The sequence below is a fragment of the Acipenser ruthenus genome, chromosome 6 (assembly GCF_902713425.1).
Source record: "Acipenser ruthenus chromosome 6, fAciRut3.2 maternal haplotype, whole genome shotgun sequence".
NCBI lineage: Eukaryota > Metazoa > Chordata > Actinopteri > Acipenseriformes > Acipenseridae > Acipenser > Acipenser ruthenus.
The window spans coordinates 76,458,368-76,477,448 of record NC_081194.1 but is presented as its reverse complement, the minus strand read 5'-3'; the positions used below and the strand labels follow the sequence as shown (position 1 = coordinate 76,477,448).

The 19,081-nt window shown below is 38.1% G+C and overlaps 1 protein-coding gene across 1 annotated transcript in view; it reads left to right on the top strand.

The window, feature by feature from the left end:
* The window catches only part of cdk19 (cyclin dependent kinase 19), a 90,746-nt gene that overhangs the window by 59,217 nt on the left and 12,448 nt on the right, over window positions 1-19,081 (top strand). Inside the window, exons 5-6 of the mRNA XM_034017742.3 lie at window positions 16,710-16,767; window positions 17,028-17,159. Coding sequence (XP_033873633.1) covers window positions 16,710-16,767; window positions 17,028-17,159 — 190 coding nt within the window. The remainder of the gene's footprint in view (window positions 1-16,709; window positions 16,768-17,027; window positions 17,160-19,081) is intronic.

Genomic DNA, 19,081 nt, shown 5'->3' with positions numbered 1-19,081 from the left:
TGCTGTGCTTGTGTGGTCATGGACTATGTAAACGGTGTTCCTTGGTTTTCCGAGTCCTGTGCCCTGGCCTGCCACCTCCCATTGTATTCCAATGAGATGGCTTTCCTCTTGTTTTTACTCAACTCTTTCCTGCTGAATACTCTTTATCATCTACTCACAGCTGTACAATACTCTCCGTTGCGTACTGCTCAAATCTCAAATACACAGCTATGGCCAATAGTTTAGCATTACCTAGAATTTTATGATTGAGACTAATTTAAAACAAACAAAAAAATAATATACAAACATAATTGAGATCTTTTAGTTATCATGTAAACAAAGTAACTACAAAATGATATCGCAAAAGTCTACCAGAAGAGTTCGAATGTCACATTTTTCAATTGTCAGTTTTTTGTTAAGTATATGGAAAACTACAAAGCGGTATGTAATTCAATATGTTAATGTAACATTGTTCAGCAGATTTAATTTCACTTTATGAAGCGAAATTAGTTAATTGTATAGGGTGATGCAAAACTTTTGGCCAATTTATTAGGACCTTGACACGACGTGGCATAAACTCCACAAAGGCTGTGTCATTAGCTAATTCAGTCATTAGCACTTAACATGCCTCTGTTACCATCTTCATCCTGCTCCGTCACTAAATGTTTGCAGCCACAGTTGTCTCTCTTGGTGACCTCTTTCCCTTCCCATGATGCAACACGACTGTTGTTGAAGCTGTGGCTCCAGACTTGACGTGCACCCACTGTCCTGCCTCTATCGGATGCTATTAGATCTTTGCCTTTCACCATTTATGTTAGACTTGTATTATTATTATTATTATTATTATTATTATTATTATTTATTTCTTCGCAGACACCCTTACTCATGGTGACTTACAGTTGTATGCCAAAAATACATATCAAGAATTACAGTACAATTAAGAGCAAGATACAAAATACAGTGACTTCAGTCCTAGTAAGAGCAAATATAAAACACTGTACGATTTCATATCGGGGCAGTTCAAGAGCAGGTAACAATGTTTATAGTTACATCAGGGTTAGATATGAGTGCAAGTGAAATACAAAATACTACAGATTGGGTTAAGTGCAGAATTAAATACAGTAAAATAGGGAGCAGATAAGTGCAAGTTAAAGTGCATTAAAGGCAGAGTGCTATATAGTCTAGAAAAGAAGAGTTGAGATTTAAAGGTGACTTTTAGCAATTGCTTTTGAGGTTGTTTTTTTATTATTTCTATCATTGAATATATTTTGCATGCCTTTCTTTCAAATTGACAGATTTTCAATGATTTTGCTCAAATGAAATGTTTTCAACATTTTTCAAATGTCTTCATTTTAAAAACACTACATGTAGGTGTTTGTGCTCACATGTGTAAGTATGTATTTGTATGCTATTTAATGTATATTAATATATGCAATGTCTATTTTTGCTTGGTCTACAGAAAGGTACCAAAATGGGCCTACCACATTTACAAGATATAACAATAGTGCCACTTACAGTAGTCCAGTCCTTTATATATTTTGCATTTACAGACAGCACATACTGTATATCATACACATTAAGAGTTATTCATGTAGGCCTATATAAAACCACTCATCATCCTGAGCCACAGTCCTGTGTTTCTGATCTGTTAATTCAGTCTCTCTTATCTTGAAAATGGCTCTTGTGTGACTGATTTCCAACCACCTGACTGATGCCATATTTTTTATCATTGAAGGCTGAAGGTTGTCTTTTGAAAGCTTTTTCCATGAGTCTTGATTTTCTTTAACTTGTGGGTGTTTGCAGTGGGTCTGCTGGTTAGGGAAGGCTTTTAATTCATAGGTCTCCAGGACCTCTGCATGTTTTATGTAGGTTTAGTGGGATATTTTTTTCTTCCCACTGGTTACAATAGACCAATCTGATCTTTTTCTCTGTTTTCAATTAGTTCATATTTAATTACAATATACAGCAGAGCTGTCCCAGCTGTTTGACTAAGAGCCATGCTTACAAACACTAACTGAATAAGATGTGAAGATTGCACACTGTAACCCTAATAGGATTTGTTTACTAAAACAAAAAAGCGCACTAAATACCGTATTTGCTCGAGTATAAGTCGAGAAATTTAAACACAAAACACAGTCCTGAAGTTGGGGGGTGTGGGGGTCAACTAATACACAAGCAAACATATGAACTGATCTATCATTTATAGTAAAAGCCTAAATTTACTGATTGATAATCGGCGGCAGCATGAACGCTATGGAGGGGGCATAATAATAATAATAATAATAATAATAATAACATTATCTTTTCTATTGACCCTGCAGCATAGTGCTTCTGTGGGAAACAGCACCTCCATTGCTGTGGGCAAATCGTTGTTGTTGTTGTTATTATTATTATTTATTTATTTGCAGACGCCCTTATCCTGGGCGACTTACGATTGTTACGAGATATCACATTATTTTTACATAGAATTACCCATTTATACAGTTGGGTTTTTACTGGAGCAATCTAGGTAAAGTACCTTGCTCAAGGATACAGCAGCAGTGTCCCCCACCTGGGATTGAACCCACGACCCTCCGGTCAAGAGTCCAGAGCCCTAACCACTACTCCACACTACTGCCCTTGTTGCCAGAGCAAATGCTTCTAATTTCTCTCAAATCAAAACGCAAACATCTGAACATTTGGTGAAAACGATTCTGTGACATTGTCTAATATATAAAAAACATTAATCCCAGGTTTGTTTAAATCCAGGAGCTGTCACGTAAAACAGACGCAGTTTCACTGAATTACAGCCAGACCACACCACCCCCCACATTCCATTGAAATACATACTTCCGTGTGGACTAGGAAGGAAGTGGGGGTGGGGCTTGCATACTAAATTAATCCTATTATAGGCTTGTGGCAGGATGATGACGTCAGACCTGGAAGACAGTGGACACTGACAATAGACTGAGGTAATTAAAGTGCTGATGTGGGAGTTTAATTTACAAATAAAAGATTTACCGGTAAACACAAAACAAAACACTCCAAATAAACGGCACGTGAGCCAAAATAAACAAACCCGGAACACAAATAGTAACAAGCAGTACGCTGGGTGTTAAAAATCGGTAAGGAACTTGTTTTTGGTGCAGAATCTACAGTAGTAAGAATTTTGCAAACTGCAGAACAGAAATTCAAACCGTTCCACCGAGGCAATGGACTTATCCAGCAAATCTTGTTTTTTGCAAAGTTCAGTACCTACTACTGTTCCCATTCCTTAGGTAGCCATTGCTAATTTTCCTGTAGTTACGGCCTATGTGTCTTATTTGGTTTAAAATGATCGTAAAGTCATTCTGTAAATTGAAATAACACCACAGAAAAAAATCAGACCCTAAGTTGATAACATCGAACACCACCTAACAAGGTACTTAAACTAGGAACTGGGGAGGGGAGAGAATCTAAAGAGGCATGTAAAATTCAGGTTAAAGTATCCTGCCATTCCCGCTACCCGCTGAGTAAACACAGAGGTGTGTGCTACAGTAACCTTCGTCAAATTCCTATTACCTCTGCTCAATCACATGCTCTTGATTGGACCAATTTACGCCTTGGTTTATTTAATGTCAGGTCGCTGTCTAATAAGGCTCCATTAATTAGTGATTTTATTCAGAACAACAATGACATTCTCTCTTTAACTGAAACATGGCTTTGACCGAATGACAGTGTTTCCCCCTGATTTGAGGCTTCTCCACCTAACTATTCTTTTTTCCAGAAAGCTCGCTCTACTGGGCAGGGAGGTGGACTTGCTACTGTTTTCCACAGTGAACTTAGAATCAAACAGGAAATTGTTGAAGGTTATTCATCTTTTGAAGTTTTAACCTTGACATTAAACAGTCCATTACCTGTTCATATTGTAATTATTTATCGACCACTTAAGTCAAACCCATTATTTCTGAGTGAATTTGGAGATCTGCTATCTATAGTGATAGTCAAATATGAAAGGATTCTTTTATTGGGTGATTTTAACCTTCATGTTGACATTGATTCTGATTCTAACTCCTTGGAATTTTTGAAGGTACTAGATTCCTTAGATTATATCCTGCATGTCAAAGGTCCTACGCATAATCGTGGTCATACTTTAAATCTGGTAATTTCTCGTGGTTTAGCTGTTAAGAACGTCATAACCCTAGATCTTACTATTTCTGATCATCTTGCCATTCTTTTTTAGATGAATCTGCCAGTATCTACAAAGACTGTGGACCGTACATTTAAATCCAGGGTAATTCATTCTTCAACAGCTGTTAAGCTTTCTGATTTCTTGAGCTCATTACCACTCTCTGAGTCCTCAGATGAGCTGGTTAATACCTACAACACCACCTTGACTGGTATCTTAGGTACTGTAGCATCAATCAAAACTCAGAGTGTCTTTAAAAAAAAAAAAAAAAAAAAGCTCACGTGGATTAATGATACAGCTCGTAAAATGAAATATGAGGGTCATAAACTAGAACGGAGATGGTGGGAATCTAAACTGCACGTTCATTCCATCGCATGGAAGGAGCACCTGGTTAAATATAGGAAGGCTCTGGCATTGGCTAGATCATCGTATTATTCTAATTTAATTGAAAATTATATAAAATGAATCCAAGATTTATTTTTGCTACCCAGGATAAATTAAGGCCTACCCTTGACATTGGCTACTCTCACAGCTGCAATGACTTCTTACGTTTTCTTTAAAAATAAAATACTAGACATCAGAAATGAGATTCCACAGACACTTTCTATTGAGGATGACTCCAGCACAATTTTACCAATTACACCTATTAAGGCAACTATGGGGGCTTTTTCTTTGATTACCTTACAGGAACTGCCAGAGCTAGTTCGACATATGAGAGCTACTACAGCACATGCTCTCTTGATTCTATTCCTACAAAACTATTAAAATATGTTCTTGGTGTTATTAATACCCACATTGTAAAAATTATAAATGGTTCACTTTCCACCAGTATAGTTCCCTCAGCACTAAAGGTAGCTGTGGTAAAGCCTATGCTTAAGAAGCACAATTTGGACCCTAAAGTCCTCAATAACTATAGGTCAATCTCCAACCTACCATTCTTAGATAAGGTTGTAGAGAGAGTTGTTGCAATTCAATTACAAAAACTTCCTACACTTATTGGTGTATTCTAGAAGTTTCAGTCTGGTTTTCGTGCTGCACCTAGTCCTTGTCAGAGTTGTGAATGATCTGCTGATAAGCTCTGACTCAGGATTTCCATCAGTATTAATTCTTCTTGATCTAAGTGCTGCCTTTGATACTGCAGACCATTCCATCCTACTGAATCATCTGGAAAGCACAGTAGGACTGTCTGGCCTTGTCCTATCCTGGTTCAAATCTTATCTTTCTGATAGGTTTCCGTTTATCTCCATTGGGTAAAATCGGCATTATCAGAAGTTGAATACTGGAATACAAGATGCAGGGCAATTTTTATAAGAAAAATATGGCTTAAAAAGCGTGTCTTAAATTCGAATGAATACGGTAGTTAAAAATCCCGCTCCTCCCTTTGCTAATGTTGAAAACCCCCTAATAGTTTTTCAACCATCACATTTATATTCTGTTTGAACCTTTATAGGAACAAGTACAAAGAGTGTCATCGACCAATTTGATATAATACTCTGATCTCAAACCATTCCTGCTTCAAGACTCTGCTGCTTTCTGGATCCGTTTTCGGATGTAAACCGCTGCAAAACAAAAACAGGCCGTGATTTACTTGACCCAGCTGCATCTTTATTGTGTATTTAAACAAAAAAAAAAACTTATCTTGAATCCTGCTGTTTTTATTAGATTCAACAATATATTTTTGCATTTTGTCAGACGGATGCCAAAATCTCTTATCTTGGTGTGGTTTTGTTTTCCGGTTGTGAATAGCTCTATCAATAACCAGAATTTGTCTTTGCTTTGCTGAGTTGATCTGATTGTTCACCAAGAGTAACCACCCCAGCCTCTCAGTGCTATCTCTTTTCCTGCTATTGTGGTTCTGTTTACAGTTTTGGTATGCATTTCATTTTTTCCCAGCCTTTGTTTTGTTTTTTTTAAATGTACTGTATTTAAAAAAAACACATTTAACTTCAGCGATTTTTATATGATATTTCATAATCATTTTATATACAGTAGCTGTATTTTGATAAAGCCAGATTTATCTGATTGACAGCAGACAGCCCGGTGACGTTGGTGGGTTTTGCAGAGCATATTCTGTGAACTGATTTCATGGCCAGCAGTGTGGAGTAGTGGTTAGGGCTCTGGATCGTGGCTCTGGTCGTGGGTTCAATCCCCAGTGAGGGACACTGCTGCTGTACTCTTGAGCAAGGTACTTTACCTAGATTGCTCCAGTAAAAAAAAAAAACTGTATAAATGGGTAATTGCATGTAAAAATAATGTGATATCTTGTAACAATTGTAAGTCGCCCTGGATAAGGGCGTCTGCTAAGAAATAAATAATAATAATAATAATAATAATGGCCCATCATGTGTAGCACTGCTGTTATGGAATTGAAGAGGACAGTTGAGCAGCAGCTATCTTTTACTGAAAATTATTTGAAATAACTGGAGGGCTTTGTGGCTTAGTGTATTGACAGTTTAAAAAGCTTGTGGTGGTCAAAAATCATGGCTAACAATTATTTGCTTTGGACATCTCTGCATGCTGCGTCCTACACTCTCTCAATGAACATATCTGCATGCGGTGCCACACGCTTTCAATGGATATCGCTGCATGCTGCACACTACACTCTCTCAGTAGATATCTCTGCATGCTGCGTCCTACACTCACTCAGTGGATATCTCTGCGTGCTGCGTCCTACACTCTCTCAGTGGATATCTCTGCATGCTGCGTCCTACACTCTCGGCGGATATCTCTGCATGCTGCACACTACACTCTCTCAGTGGATATCTCTGCGTGCTGCGTCCTACTCTCTCTCAGTAGATATCTCTGCATGCTGCACACTACACTCTCTCAGTGGATATCTCTGCGTGCTGCGTCCTACACTCTCAGTGGATATCTCTGCATGCTGCGTCCTACTCTCTCTCAGTAGATATCTCTGCATGCTGCACACTACACTCTCTCAGTGGATATCTCTGCATGCTGCACACTACACTCTCTCAGTGGATATCACTGCATGCTGTGTCCTACACTCTCTCAGTGGATATCTCTGCATGCTGCGCCCTACACTCTCTCAACCCAGTTTGAACTGTTTGCATTACATTTGACTATTCCAACACATTTTAAAATAACTATAATTAAGGATACGATTATATCACGGTTGTCATGACTTTCACGGAACCCGTGAATTTTGTTATTTGTTTCCACTCAGTGTGAAAATAGAAAGTGAGCAGTGAATTGGCCACAGTGCAAAGTTAAAGCAGTTAACAGACATCAAATAAAGGTGAATACTTACACAGAACTACAAGCAAGTAAAGTGGCAAAATGAAGTTCTAAACAATTAGCAGACCAATATCCCAAAACAATTTCATGAATTCAGTTCAAGCAGCTTTATAGGAGGAGCAGGATTTTTAAATGATATCTCTTAAGTACCTTTGATTAATGCAAAACCTAAATAGAGGACGGTTTACAGTTTTGGAGAAACCCTGATTTGCAGCTCTTGATTAATTGATATGCGGGACTCAACAGTACCTGTCAACAGTGTAGCAGCAGAACAGTCCTCCTAATCATTTAACAATATGCTCAGGGGTGACAGACAGCGCATCAAAAGTGAACTTTTAATGTGCACCTTGCAATACCAAAACCACATCTGTGTCTAAATCAAAATTGTATCCTTAACTAATTACTAACCATACAAAAATTGTCTGTTAAAGTAGATATGGAATATAACAGTGTATGGAAGCCTTGCTCATCTTTTAAACAGTTTTTAATCCAACATACATTAAAAAGTATCAGGCTAAATAAAACTAAATTTACTCAATCTGCACAAAATATTATAGTATAGAATTCAGTTGAAAATGATACACTTCTTTCACTTTATCCTAGATCTTTTTTTTATTTTTACCATATGGTATGGGTGTTCCCTGGTGCTATTTAGGGTTTTCTGAATCCTACCCCTTGATATCCTTCTGACTTGGCCGCAGGTACCTGCTTGTTGATGTAGTCCAGCCAACAAGTAAACATGCCTGACTATGCATTGGCAACAGCATATAGGGGTCACTTCCTCTTTCACATAATACATCCAGATGCTGTACTTTAGAGGCTTCAATGTATGGGCCTTCATTTCAATAAAGCCTACAGACCCAGACTGATACAACCCTAAAGTGCATTGGATTTTTACTTCTGCCAAGCAGAATGGTTTTCATGCAATAAGGCCTTGGGGAGCAAACGGTTGCTTTTCTCCAGGGAGCTGACATTGGTTATGAGCTGGTGAGTAGGAGGGAGTGTACAGTGGTATGCAGTATTTCTGTGTCACTGGATTGGTATTGATACCAAGGTTTACCAGCAAGATAAATAAAGATGACATTAAGATGATTCTTATTTTCCATCACTTTTGTTGTCACTTGGAAACGGTCTGGCCTTTGGGAGTGTTTTGAAATGTACAGTATAGATTTGTGCTGCACTGAGTAAATCTACACTAACTAGCTAGGTTCGAGATGATCCCTTGGTAAGTTCTGTTCAGTAAACCTTTTCTTGATACAATCTTTGAGCATATGATATCGGAGGAAGGAGATAAAATGGATGTCTTGGTTTGTGTAGCCTTGACAGCAAATGATCTTCGAGTCATGAATATATTACTATGTCCTCACACAGGTTAAAAAAAAACAAAGGAGCACATATGCCTTTTGATGTGATCTAACTTGAGGTTGTTTTATCCATTTCAATGATCTGGGGATTACAGCACATGATTCATCCACTGCCTCAGTCACTCAGCTACCCACCGTGGAAAATGCAAACAGGTTATTCATGAATTCTAGCAGGAGCTGTCTCTAGCTATAGGATGGTGTGAGGGAGGGTTTGTTGTTGTTCATGTTGATGGGAAATGGACAAATTCCTATATCTGCATGCCAGGGTTTGCATATACTGTGTAATTTGATGCTACATTATGCAGTGTTCCTAGCATCTGATCAGTTTCACTCTAAAAAGCCATTGAAAAATTGATTTGGTAACGTTTTTCTTTACACATTTTCTGTGTTATAAATCGTGTTGTTTTTTTCCCCAGCTAAATCTTACTGTGTTTCTTTTTTTAACAATACATTTAATGGTCTTTTACATATTTATGTAGAAACTAGAAGGAACTGGGGTAATGAAATATAATTCGTTTTTCATAGTGTATGTGTGTTTTGTATTTGTTATAATTTGCATTTAGGCCTAATTTTACGGTTTATTTGACATTCGTTTTATACCTGAACAGCTTAACAAACACAACAGTGGTTAGAAAATGGCTCAAATTGAGCTGAACCTAAGAGATGTTTACTTTCGAAAAAGCTGGTGGAAGTCAGTGGCCAGTGTTTTTGAACTGTAACAGTCAGTGCTGGTGCTGTTCCCATAGCAACAGACATTGCTTGCAAGAAAGGCAGTATTTGAGGTGACATTAGATTCACAGTCAGAACCCAAAGCTTAAAAAAATATAGGCCAGCCAACAATAGCTTCCTGGTGTGGAGTTTTTAATGTAGTTATATTTCGTACACTGTGTACACTGCAGTGTTGAAAGAATTAAGATGGAATTACGTCAGTATTTGTTTGCTATAGTTAAAGAAGCAGACAGCTTTTGCTGTACTGTTTTGTCACAGGTGTTCACAATATATTTAACCACTTTCCTTTAGAAAATCCCAACCTGTTATTAATTATTTATTTATTTATTTATTTATTTCTTAGCAGACACCCTTATCCAGGGCGACTTACAATTGTTACAAAATCTCACATTATTTTTACATACAATTACATTATTTTTTATACATTATTTTTTTTTTACATACAAATTACCCATTTATACAGTTGGTTTACCTTGCTCAAGGGTAAGTAGCAGTGTCCCCCACCTGGGATTGAACCCACAACCTTCTGGTCAAGAGTCCAGAGCCCTAACCACTATTATACACTGCTGAAATGATGCTTAATAAATCACTGCTTGTTATAGTATTCTACATTATGTACAGTGGGTAGTTGGCAGATCTTTAAAATCTGATTTATTCTCCTAGGTTGAGAAAAAAATATATATATTATATATATATTATATATTGTGAACTGGCCGGCACCACTCACGGTTCTTGCCCCTTTAAAATCAGACCCAGGACTCAGACAATGGATATTTTTTTTCCGCGCTGACACACTATTTTTAATATACAAACAAACAAAAGCAAACACAAAATAAACAAAACAAACACCTAGCTCCTTTTAGAGCACTGACTAAACACACGGGAACCTAACTAACCCGAAGGACGGCTCAGCCGTTTACCTGCTACAAACACCTTCCTTCTTAACGACTGCTTGGAAGCAGAGCACACCTTCTGCCTCCTTCTCCTCAGCAGCCCTGAGCAAACTAACTGCTTTCTTTTTATACCCTGCACCTGGCTCTAATTTAATAATAAGCACCAGGTGCAGGGGATAATTAAGCAATAAAACAAAGCAAAAACAATCAAACAATAAAAAAACTAACAAAAAGGTGCCTGCGCACATATCCTACGCAGGGAGGATTTTAACCCCCCTCCCTGCTGTCTTACACACCCCCCCCCCCCCCTTGTCTTTAACACACCGGCCATTCGACGGCCACCTCCCTCCACCCTTAAAAGACCACCCACACTCCAGTCCAGCAATGTCAATTGCCGCCCTCTTCCATGGGCAGCCTTGAGGGTGGGTCGGTCCCTCCAGCGCTGTCAGGAAGGGACCGCGACACAGGACCCCACCGGGATGACAGGGCCGACTGCAGCGACGACCAGGACACTGGAGACTGCAGCAGCGGGCAGAGGTCTTCACCTGGGGACCGGCGTAGCGATGTCCGATCGCCCAGGGGAAGCGAAGCAGCGAACAGGGGAAGCACTAGCGACGTCTGGCAGCAGCCCAGCGACGTCTGGGTGATTTGGGGAGAGCGGAGTGGGGAACCAGGTGTAGAGCTCTGGCTGATGGTGTAGGCTCCTGGATTCCAGGTCTAGCGCCGGGAGGTCTGGGCATACCGGCAGGGTGTCTAGGAGCAAGGGGCAAGGGACCGTACCCGGCAGCACCGGACTGGTTTTCAGGGGTGGTGGTCGGGGCTGTAGTGGAAGTATCTTTTCCACCTCCCCCTCTGGCTCTCGGGACGGCAGCTCCGCCCCCTCTGGCTCTCGGGACGGCAGCTCCGCCCCCTCTGGCTCTCGGGACGGCAGCTCCGCCCCCTCTGGCTCTCGGGACGGCAGCTCCGCCCCCTCTGGCTCTCGGGACGGCAGCTCCACCTCCCATTTCTGGAGCAGCAGGTCCAGTTCTGTAGGCTCCGGCTTCAGCAGCCCTAACTCCACTCTCCATCTCTTCGTCTGCTCCTTTTGAGCAGCGGTGTTCTGATTGATCATTGAGATCAATTCTTTAAAATCCATTTTCTGCCCACACTTTGACACCAAATGTGAACCGGCTGACACCACTCACGGTTCTTGCCCCTTTAAAAATTGACCCAGACACAGAAATTGGAGGTTCAGCGCTTACGCACACTTTTAATAATACAAACAAAAACACAAAACACAAAATGAACACCTAGCTCCTCAATGAGCACTAACTATACAACGGGAGCCTAAACTGATCCGCAGGACTGCTAAGCCGTTTACCTGCTACAAACACCAAACACTCTCTTGAAACTTCTTCACGACTGCTTGGAAGCAGAGCACCTCTTCTGCCTCCTTCTCCTCAGCAGCCCCGAGCAACCTAACTGCTTTCTTTTTATACCCTGCACCTGGCTCTAATTTAATAATAAGCACCAGGTGCAGGGGATAATTAAGCAATAAAACAATAAAGCAAAAACAATAAAAAAACTAACAAAAAGGTGCCTGCGCACATATCCTACGCAGGGAGGATTTTAACTCCCCTCCCTGCTGTCTTACTATATATATATATATATATATATATATATATATATATATAAAATATACAGTGTATATATATATATATATAGAGAGAGAGAGAGTATATATTACAAGTGTGTACTTTTGAGCCTATTCACAGAACTTGCACAGAGAGCATGGATTGAGATTCTCATTTGGTTATGAAATCACTACTTTTTCTTGCTCTTAATTGTATTACTTGTACTGTGATTTTGAAATGTATTTGCTTACGATTGTAAGTCGCCCTGGATAAGGGCGTCTGCTAAGAAATAAATAATAATAATAATAATAATAATAATAATAATAATAATAATAATAATTGTTTCTTGCAATTAAAATGGATTTCCGTTTGTACCAGTGTATTGAAAACGCTGTTGCGCCAAGAAAAGATTGGCCTGTTAGTACAGTACAAAGGGCTTGGGGTAGGGATTCCTAGCATCTGTGTCTCGTACTGTAATTGCTTTTGACATAGAGTCAGTACTTTAAAATGATTTATTCCCTTTGCCAAATTTAAGACACATTGGAGAAACTGCTTTGTTAAAATTAATGTGCTTTATCCATTCTTGCTATGTACAGTACTATTACATTTTTAAAGCTGCTATACAGTATGTGTGTGGGTGTGTATTAAAAACAAATCTTAAAAAAAGAGCATACAAAGAAAGAATTATAGAGACGGAGTTAAGAAAAGTGGATAAACTAAAAAGAGATGATCTACTAGATTATAAAAATAGAGATAAAAAGGTCAAAAGAGTCCCATTAATAATGACTTACTCTAAACTTTTGCCCAATATTTCTAAAATAGTTTGGAGACACTTGCGGATTCTACATAATTCAGAAAAGTTAAAAAAAGTATTTCTTAAGGCCCCAGTTGTAGCATTCAGGTAGCATTAGGTGATATTTTAGTTCACAGTAAACATAAAAGAATAATTGACAAAATAGGTTCTACGAACATGTGCACTAGTAGGTGTAAAGTGTGTAAATACATAGACAAAAGTAAAAATATAATTAAACATAAGAACACCACATATCCACTAAAAACTAATACCTACTGTAAAAATAGCAATGTTGTTTATGGAATAGCCTGTGAAAAATGTGATGAAATCAAATATGTTGGAGAGACTGGAACTACTTTATATAAAAGAATTCAGAACCACCTTTCATTAATTAGAAATAAAAAAATGAATGAACCAATAGTACAGCACTTCACCAGTCAGGGACATGACATAGATGATGTAAGGTTTGTGGTGTTAGAACAGCTCAAATTAGACAATGCGACCTATAGAAGAATAAAAGAAAGTAAATGGATAAATAGACTGAACACGATTATGCCAGCGGGACTCAACAGAAAAGAATGAACTAATTAACTTCAATAAATATATAACATTTAAATAAATAAACAAAATTCATTCAAAAGTTGTGCATGCTGATGCACTGGGGAGGCCAAATCTAGACTGATCCTCAGAGCCAGCATTGCATGATATAATAAAAATATAAGTTTATATAAAGTAGTGTTAATTAGAATTAATACAGATTCAAAGATAGAAGTAAAAATGATGTCACAATATATAGAACACCATTAAATCATGTAAGAATAAATCATGGATTTGAATGTAAACAATAACAAGTAGTTGTCATGCCGTCAAAAACCTATAAATACCTCCAATGTTTTGATTCAAACACAGGCTCCCTTGAGAAAGATATATATACAACATATCAAAACGTTGGGCAGCTGGCTCTTTGAGCTAAAATATATATATATAAATATAAAATTAGTGACTGATGCTTGAATGTAATCTTGAACTATAAAATGCAGCCCTGGTTAAAAGCTTGGTGTCAGTTAAGGTGATTCTGTGTGGCTGCTGAAACTGATGCAAGAACAGTGGACATGAGACCGAATCCTAAGTGTCCAGGCAGTTGCAGGAAAGAGCCGTGTTTGGCATTGGTGTCAAAATAATGGCCTGCTGCTGCTCAAACCCACAACATAACCCTTATGGAATTGTCCCTTTGGATTCCAATGGGAAATTACCATGTTCAAAATGAAACCATATATATTTTTTCCTCAATAACAACAATGATACATTTAGATAGACAGCCTACAGGACTGCCCCTTTTAAAAAAACAAAAACAAAAAAAACCCAGAGATTTGAAAAGTCGTAGCACACAGACAGGCACCTGAATTGTCCAAGAAATTAGTTTTGGAAAGATAAAAAAAAAGACTAGAAAACAGATAAACCTCTCATTTATCTACAGATTGCTAAAGATGTTTGTCCAGTCGGAAGTAGAAAATCAGCATTTATCTTTAACAGACGACTTTGGGTGGGACCAGTGGAATAAATGTTGGACATGCGAAATGGTGGATTACTGTTTATTTGACTTCTTTAATGATAAACCCCATCATGCTTTGAGTTTGTTTTTTAAACATTGTTGGTGTTGTTTTTAAGTGCATAGGGCAACTATTGCAGGTGTAATTGACATAACAAATCAGTAATAACAAAGAAAATGTCCAGGTTGTGGAATTTGAATGGTTTGAAATGTAATCTGAAAGTGTCTGTATTGTGAAAAGTATTCTTTTATATATATATATATATATATATATATATATATATATATATATATATATATATATATATATATACAGATGTGCTCAAATTTGTTGGTACCCCTCCACAAAAAACGAAGAATGCACAATTTTCTCTGAAATAACTTGAAACTGACAAAAGTAATTGGCATCCACCATTGTTTATTCCATATTTAATAGAAATCAGACTTTGCTTTTGATTTTTTATTCAACATAATATTGTAAATAATAAAACAAATGAAAATGGCATGGACAAAAATGATGGGACCGCTAACCTAATATTTTGTTGCACAACCTTTAGAGGCAATCACTGCAATCAAACGTTTTCTGTAGCTCTCAATGAGACTTCTGCACCTGTTAACAGGTAGTTTGGCCCACTCTTCCTGAGCAAACTGCTCCAGCTGTCTCAGGTTTGATGGGTGCCTTCTCCAGACTGCAAGTTTCAGCTCTTTCCATAGATGTTCGATAGGATTCAGATCAGGACTCATAGAAGGCCACTTCAGAATAGTCCAATGTTTTGTTCTTATCCATTCTTGGGTGCTTTTAGCTGTGTGTTTTGGGTCATTATCCTGTTGGAGGACCCATGACCTGCGACTGAGACGGAGCTTTCTGACACTGGGCAGTAAGTTTCGCTCCAGAATGCCTTGATAGTCTTGAGATTTCATTGTGCCCTGCACAGATTCAAGGCACCCTGTGCCAGGCGCAGCAAAGCAGCCCCAAAACATAACCAAGCCTCCTCCATGTTTCACTGTAGGTATGGTTTTCTTTTCTTTGAAAGCTTCATTTTTTCATCTGTGAACATAGAGCTGATGTGACTTGCCAAAAAGCTCCAGTTTTGACTCATCTGTCCAAAGGACATTCTCCCAGAAGGATTGTGGCTTGTCAATATGCATTTTAGCAAATTCCAGTCTGGCTTTTTTATGTTTTTCTTTCAAAAGTGGAGTCCTCCTGGGTCTTCTTCCATGGAGCCCACTTTCGCTCAAAAAGCGACGGATGGTGTGATCAGAAACTGACGTACCTTCACCTTGGAGTTCAGCTTGTATCTCTTTGGCATTTATCCTTGGTTCTTTTTCTACCATTCGCACTATCCTTCTGTTCAATCTGGGGTCGATTTTCCTCTTGCGGCCGCGCCCAGGGAGGTTGGCTACAGTTCCATGGACCTTTGCAACTGTTGTCACAGGAACATCAAGCTGCTTGGAGATGGTCTTGTAGCCTTTACCTTTACCATGCTTGTCTATTATTTTCTTTCTGATCTCCTCAGACAACTCTCTCCTTTGCTTTCTCTGGTCCATGTTCAGTGTGGTGCACACAATGATACCAAACAGCACAGTGACTACTTTTCTCCATTTAAATAGGCTGAATGACTGATTACAAGATTGGAGACATGTGTGATACTAATTAAAGAAACAAATTAGTTTGAAATATCACTATAATCCAATTATTTATTATCTTTTCTAAGGGGTACCAACAAATGTGTCCAGGCCATTTTAGAATATCTTTGTAGAATAAGCAATAATTAATCTCTTTTCACAGCTTCTTTGCTTTATTCTATGACATACCAAAGGCATGCAAGTATACATGATAAAATAGCTTTTAATTTCATCACTTTTCAGGAGGGATGAAGCATTATTTCAATGAGCTGTAAGGGTACCAACAAATTTGAGCACATCTGTATATATATATATTGTTATAAGGAACCCCATTAAATTCTCACAAGTCCTGTAAGAAACCCAATAAGAATCCCATAGGAACCCCATTAAAATCTCCATGATAAACCTCCAAGAATGCCATAGGAACTCCATGGGTTGTGAACCGTGTGGTTTTCATGGGTCCCAATTCACCATGGGGATCTCTTGGGATTTTTTGCTAGATTTCCCATGGGCGTTTTCTTTCCATTAGGAAAACTACTTGAAGCGAAAAACAAAAACACTTAAAAGCAAGTCCCCTTCTGGCTATACCACGGTTGGTTTCTGAAGCCATTATAATTATGATGACAGTTATCCTGCTTTGGAAAACATGAAATTTGAATTGAATTAGATTATTTTTCTAATGATATGTCATACATGTTAACAAACATATTCGATGAAAGTACAACATACGGGGCCCTAAAACAGGTTCTCTTGTTTTTCAGAAACCAGCCAACATCCTGGTAATGGGAGAAGGCCTTGAAAGAGGAAGAGTCAAAATAGGTAAACTTGTTACCATGGAAACCTTGGTTAAAGCTTTTGAAGGGGAGGGGGGCAAGTAATATTTTAAAGTAGGTTATCAACAGAAATATAACAAACACGTACAGTACTACAAAAAATAATAGAACCGGCTGAAACACAATCCTGAAGTGGTCATGTGGAAACCGCTGCTCTGGAGACATGATGGGGAGGAGGGGGGGGGTTGCCAGTTGAATGATATTGACACCCATTTCTTTTTTTATTATTATTATTTTTTTTGTTAGCTGACATGGGGTTTGCGAGACTGTTTAATTCACCACTTAAGCCCTTGGCGGATCTGGACCCTGTGGTAGTAACGTTTTGGTATCGTGCACCAGAATTGTTGCTAGGAGCCCGGCATTATACTAAAGCCATTGGTGAGTACTCCAGGCCCGCTTAGCACTAGAGTGTGCTACTGCCTACCAATATAAAGACACCTGGGATGATCTAGCCTACATTCCATATATCTATGCCAGGCAAAGGAAACTAAAGAACAGTCAAAGCACCTTGCCCAAAGTACCAATAATAAAAAACACCATATTTTAGCAATTTCTGTATGTCATTTGTTTTGGGGATTTTTGGTACAATGTATATATTTTATTTGTAATTTTTGACAGAAAACAAAACCCAGATGGCAATAAAAATAATGACCGCACAATACTAGCTGAAGTACCGAATGTAATATACTGTAGCATAGTTCGGGTGACCTGTCTATTGATGGAAAAACAGCAGTGTGAAGCATATGATTAAAATACCAACCACATTATGGTTCTCTCAGCCCCTTGTCATACAATACAATACAATACAATACAATACAATACAATATGGCTCGTTTCTTAGACACCAGGCTTTCATTTTAACTGCATCTACTTAGTGTAAGTGTTCTTGTATCATAGGCGCTGACAGAAAGATTGGCATTTTTTTTTCAGAACACATCAACAGTTTTCCACAAAGCATGCCAATCTTCCCCACTAATCATTGTGTTCTTTCACTGACTTTGTGTCCCTACTGAATGACCTTCTAATATAATGTACTGATGCTAGTAAGCTGCACATATGAGCTGATCATGACCAAACAAAAAGCACATCGATACATGTAAGCATTTACAGTGGAGGCCTGGCCTTTTGTTGCTGATTTCACTGAAAATATGAAACACAGCTCATTTTTGCTTCAGGTTTTTTCTGAATGGATTCCTCATCCCAGCCATGCACACACATACATTTTTAGCATCCAAGCATGTAGATTATTGGAACATCCTCTGAATTGTATAATGGCTTTGATCTGTTTATTTAATCACGTTTTAAATATGTACAATGATTATTGGCACTTTGCTTAGATGGGTGTTATATGTAGGGCTTCTGTTTTTCGGCTTTTATTAATTTCATTTTTCAGTGCTTATTTTGAGCTATTTTCGAGTTTTATGTAAATCGTTTTTTTTTTGTTTGTTTTTTTCGGGGATTTCGCTTTTTATATACTGTATGAAATTAGTGTTTTCAGTTACTTTCCCAAATGCTTTGGCGTTTGTTTTGGTCAAAATATGTATAGTAGTAACTCGACAGTACTTGCACACTTAAGTTGTACCTTCTTTCCTTTGCTGTGTTCCACAACTAAATCTTTACGGTCACTGGCATATTCTTCGGGGGTTTTTGTGTGTAGGCATTTTTTACATTTTGCTGCAATTTGCAATTCTGTTTTTAAGTCCTCCATATCTTAACTGTAATATAGCTTTAAATCCTGCGAACAAGCCTCCATTCCTAATTGTAATCTTGTTTTAAATCTCGCAAGCGGAGTCTCTAGTAGAAATGTAGGAATGTGCGGTCACTCAGTAGTTGGGGTGGGTCTAAAGTATTCAGAACAAATCAATGACAGATATAAGTCAGGAAGGAGGGATTTTTTTTTGTAGTAGTAGGTTTTATTTTTTTTCCGGTGTTTGTTGGCTATACACCGATTTCATTTTTTTTTTTTTATCGATTTCTCTGTTAAAACCGAAAATCAGAAGCCCTAGTTAGAGGTTATAATAAATCATGGATTTAGTTTGAATTCTCTACACTGAAATTCTACAGTGAAAGAATCAATTTATGTGCAAATGTAGAGCAGTAGATTATTTTGATTAACAGAAATCAGTATAAATGTTATATAGATATGTGCTCATTTGTCTAACATACATAAATATCTGTTTCATACATATTCATACATGTTAATTTTTCTTGCAATGTAGTATGTCGCCTTTTATTTAAATCACTGATTAAAGATGTCCACATTTTGATAAAGAAGCTTAGCTTTCCCCAGTCCTCTTTGT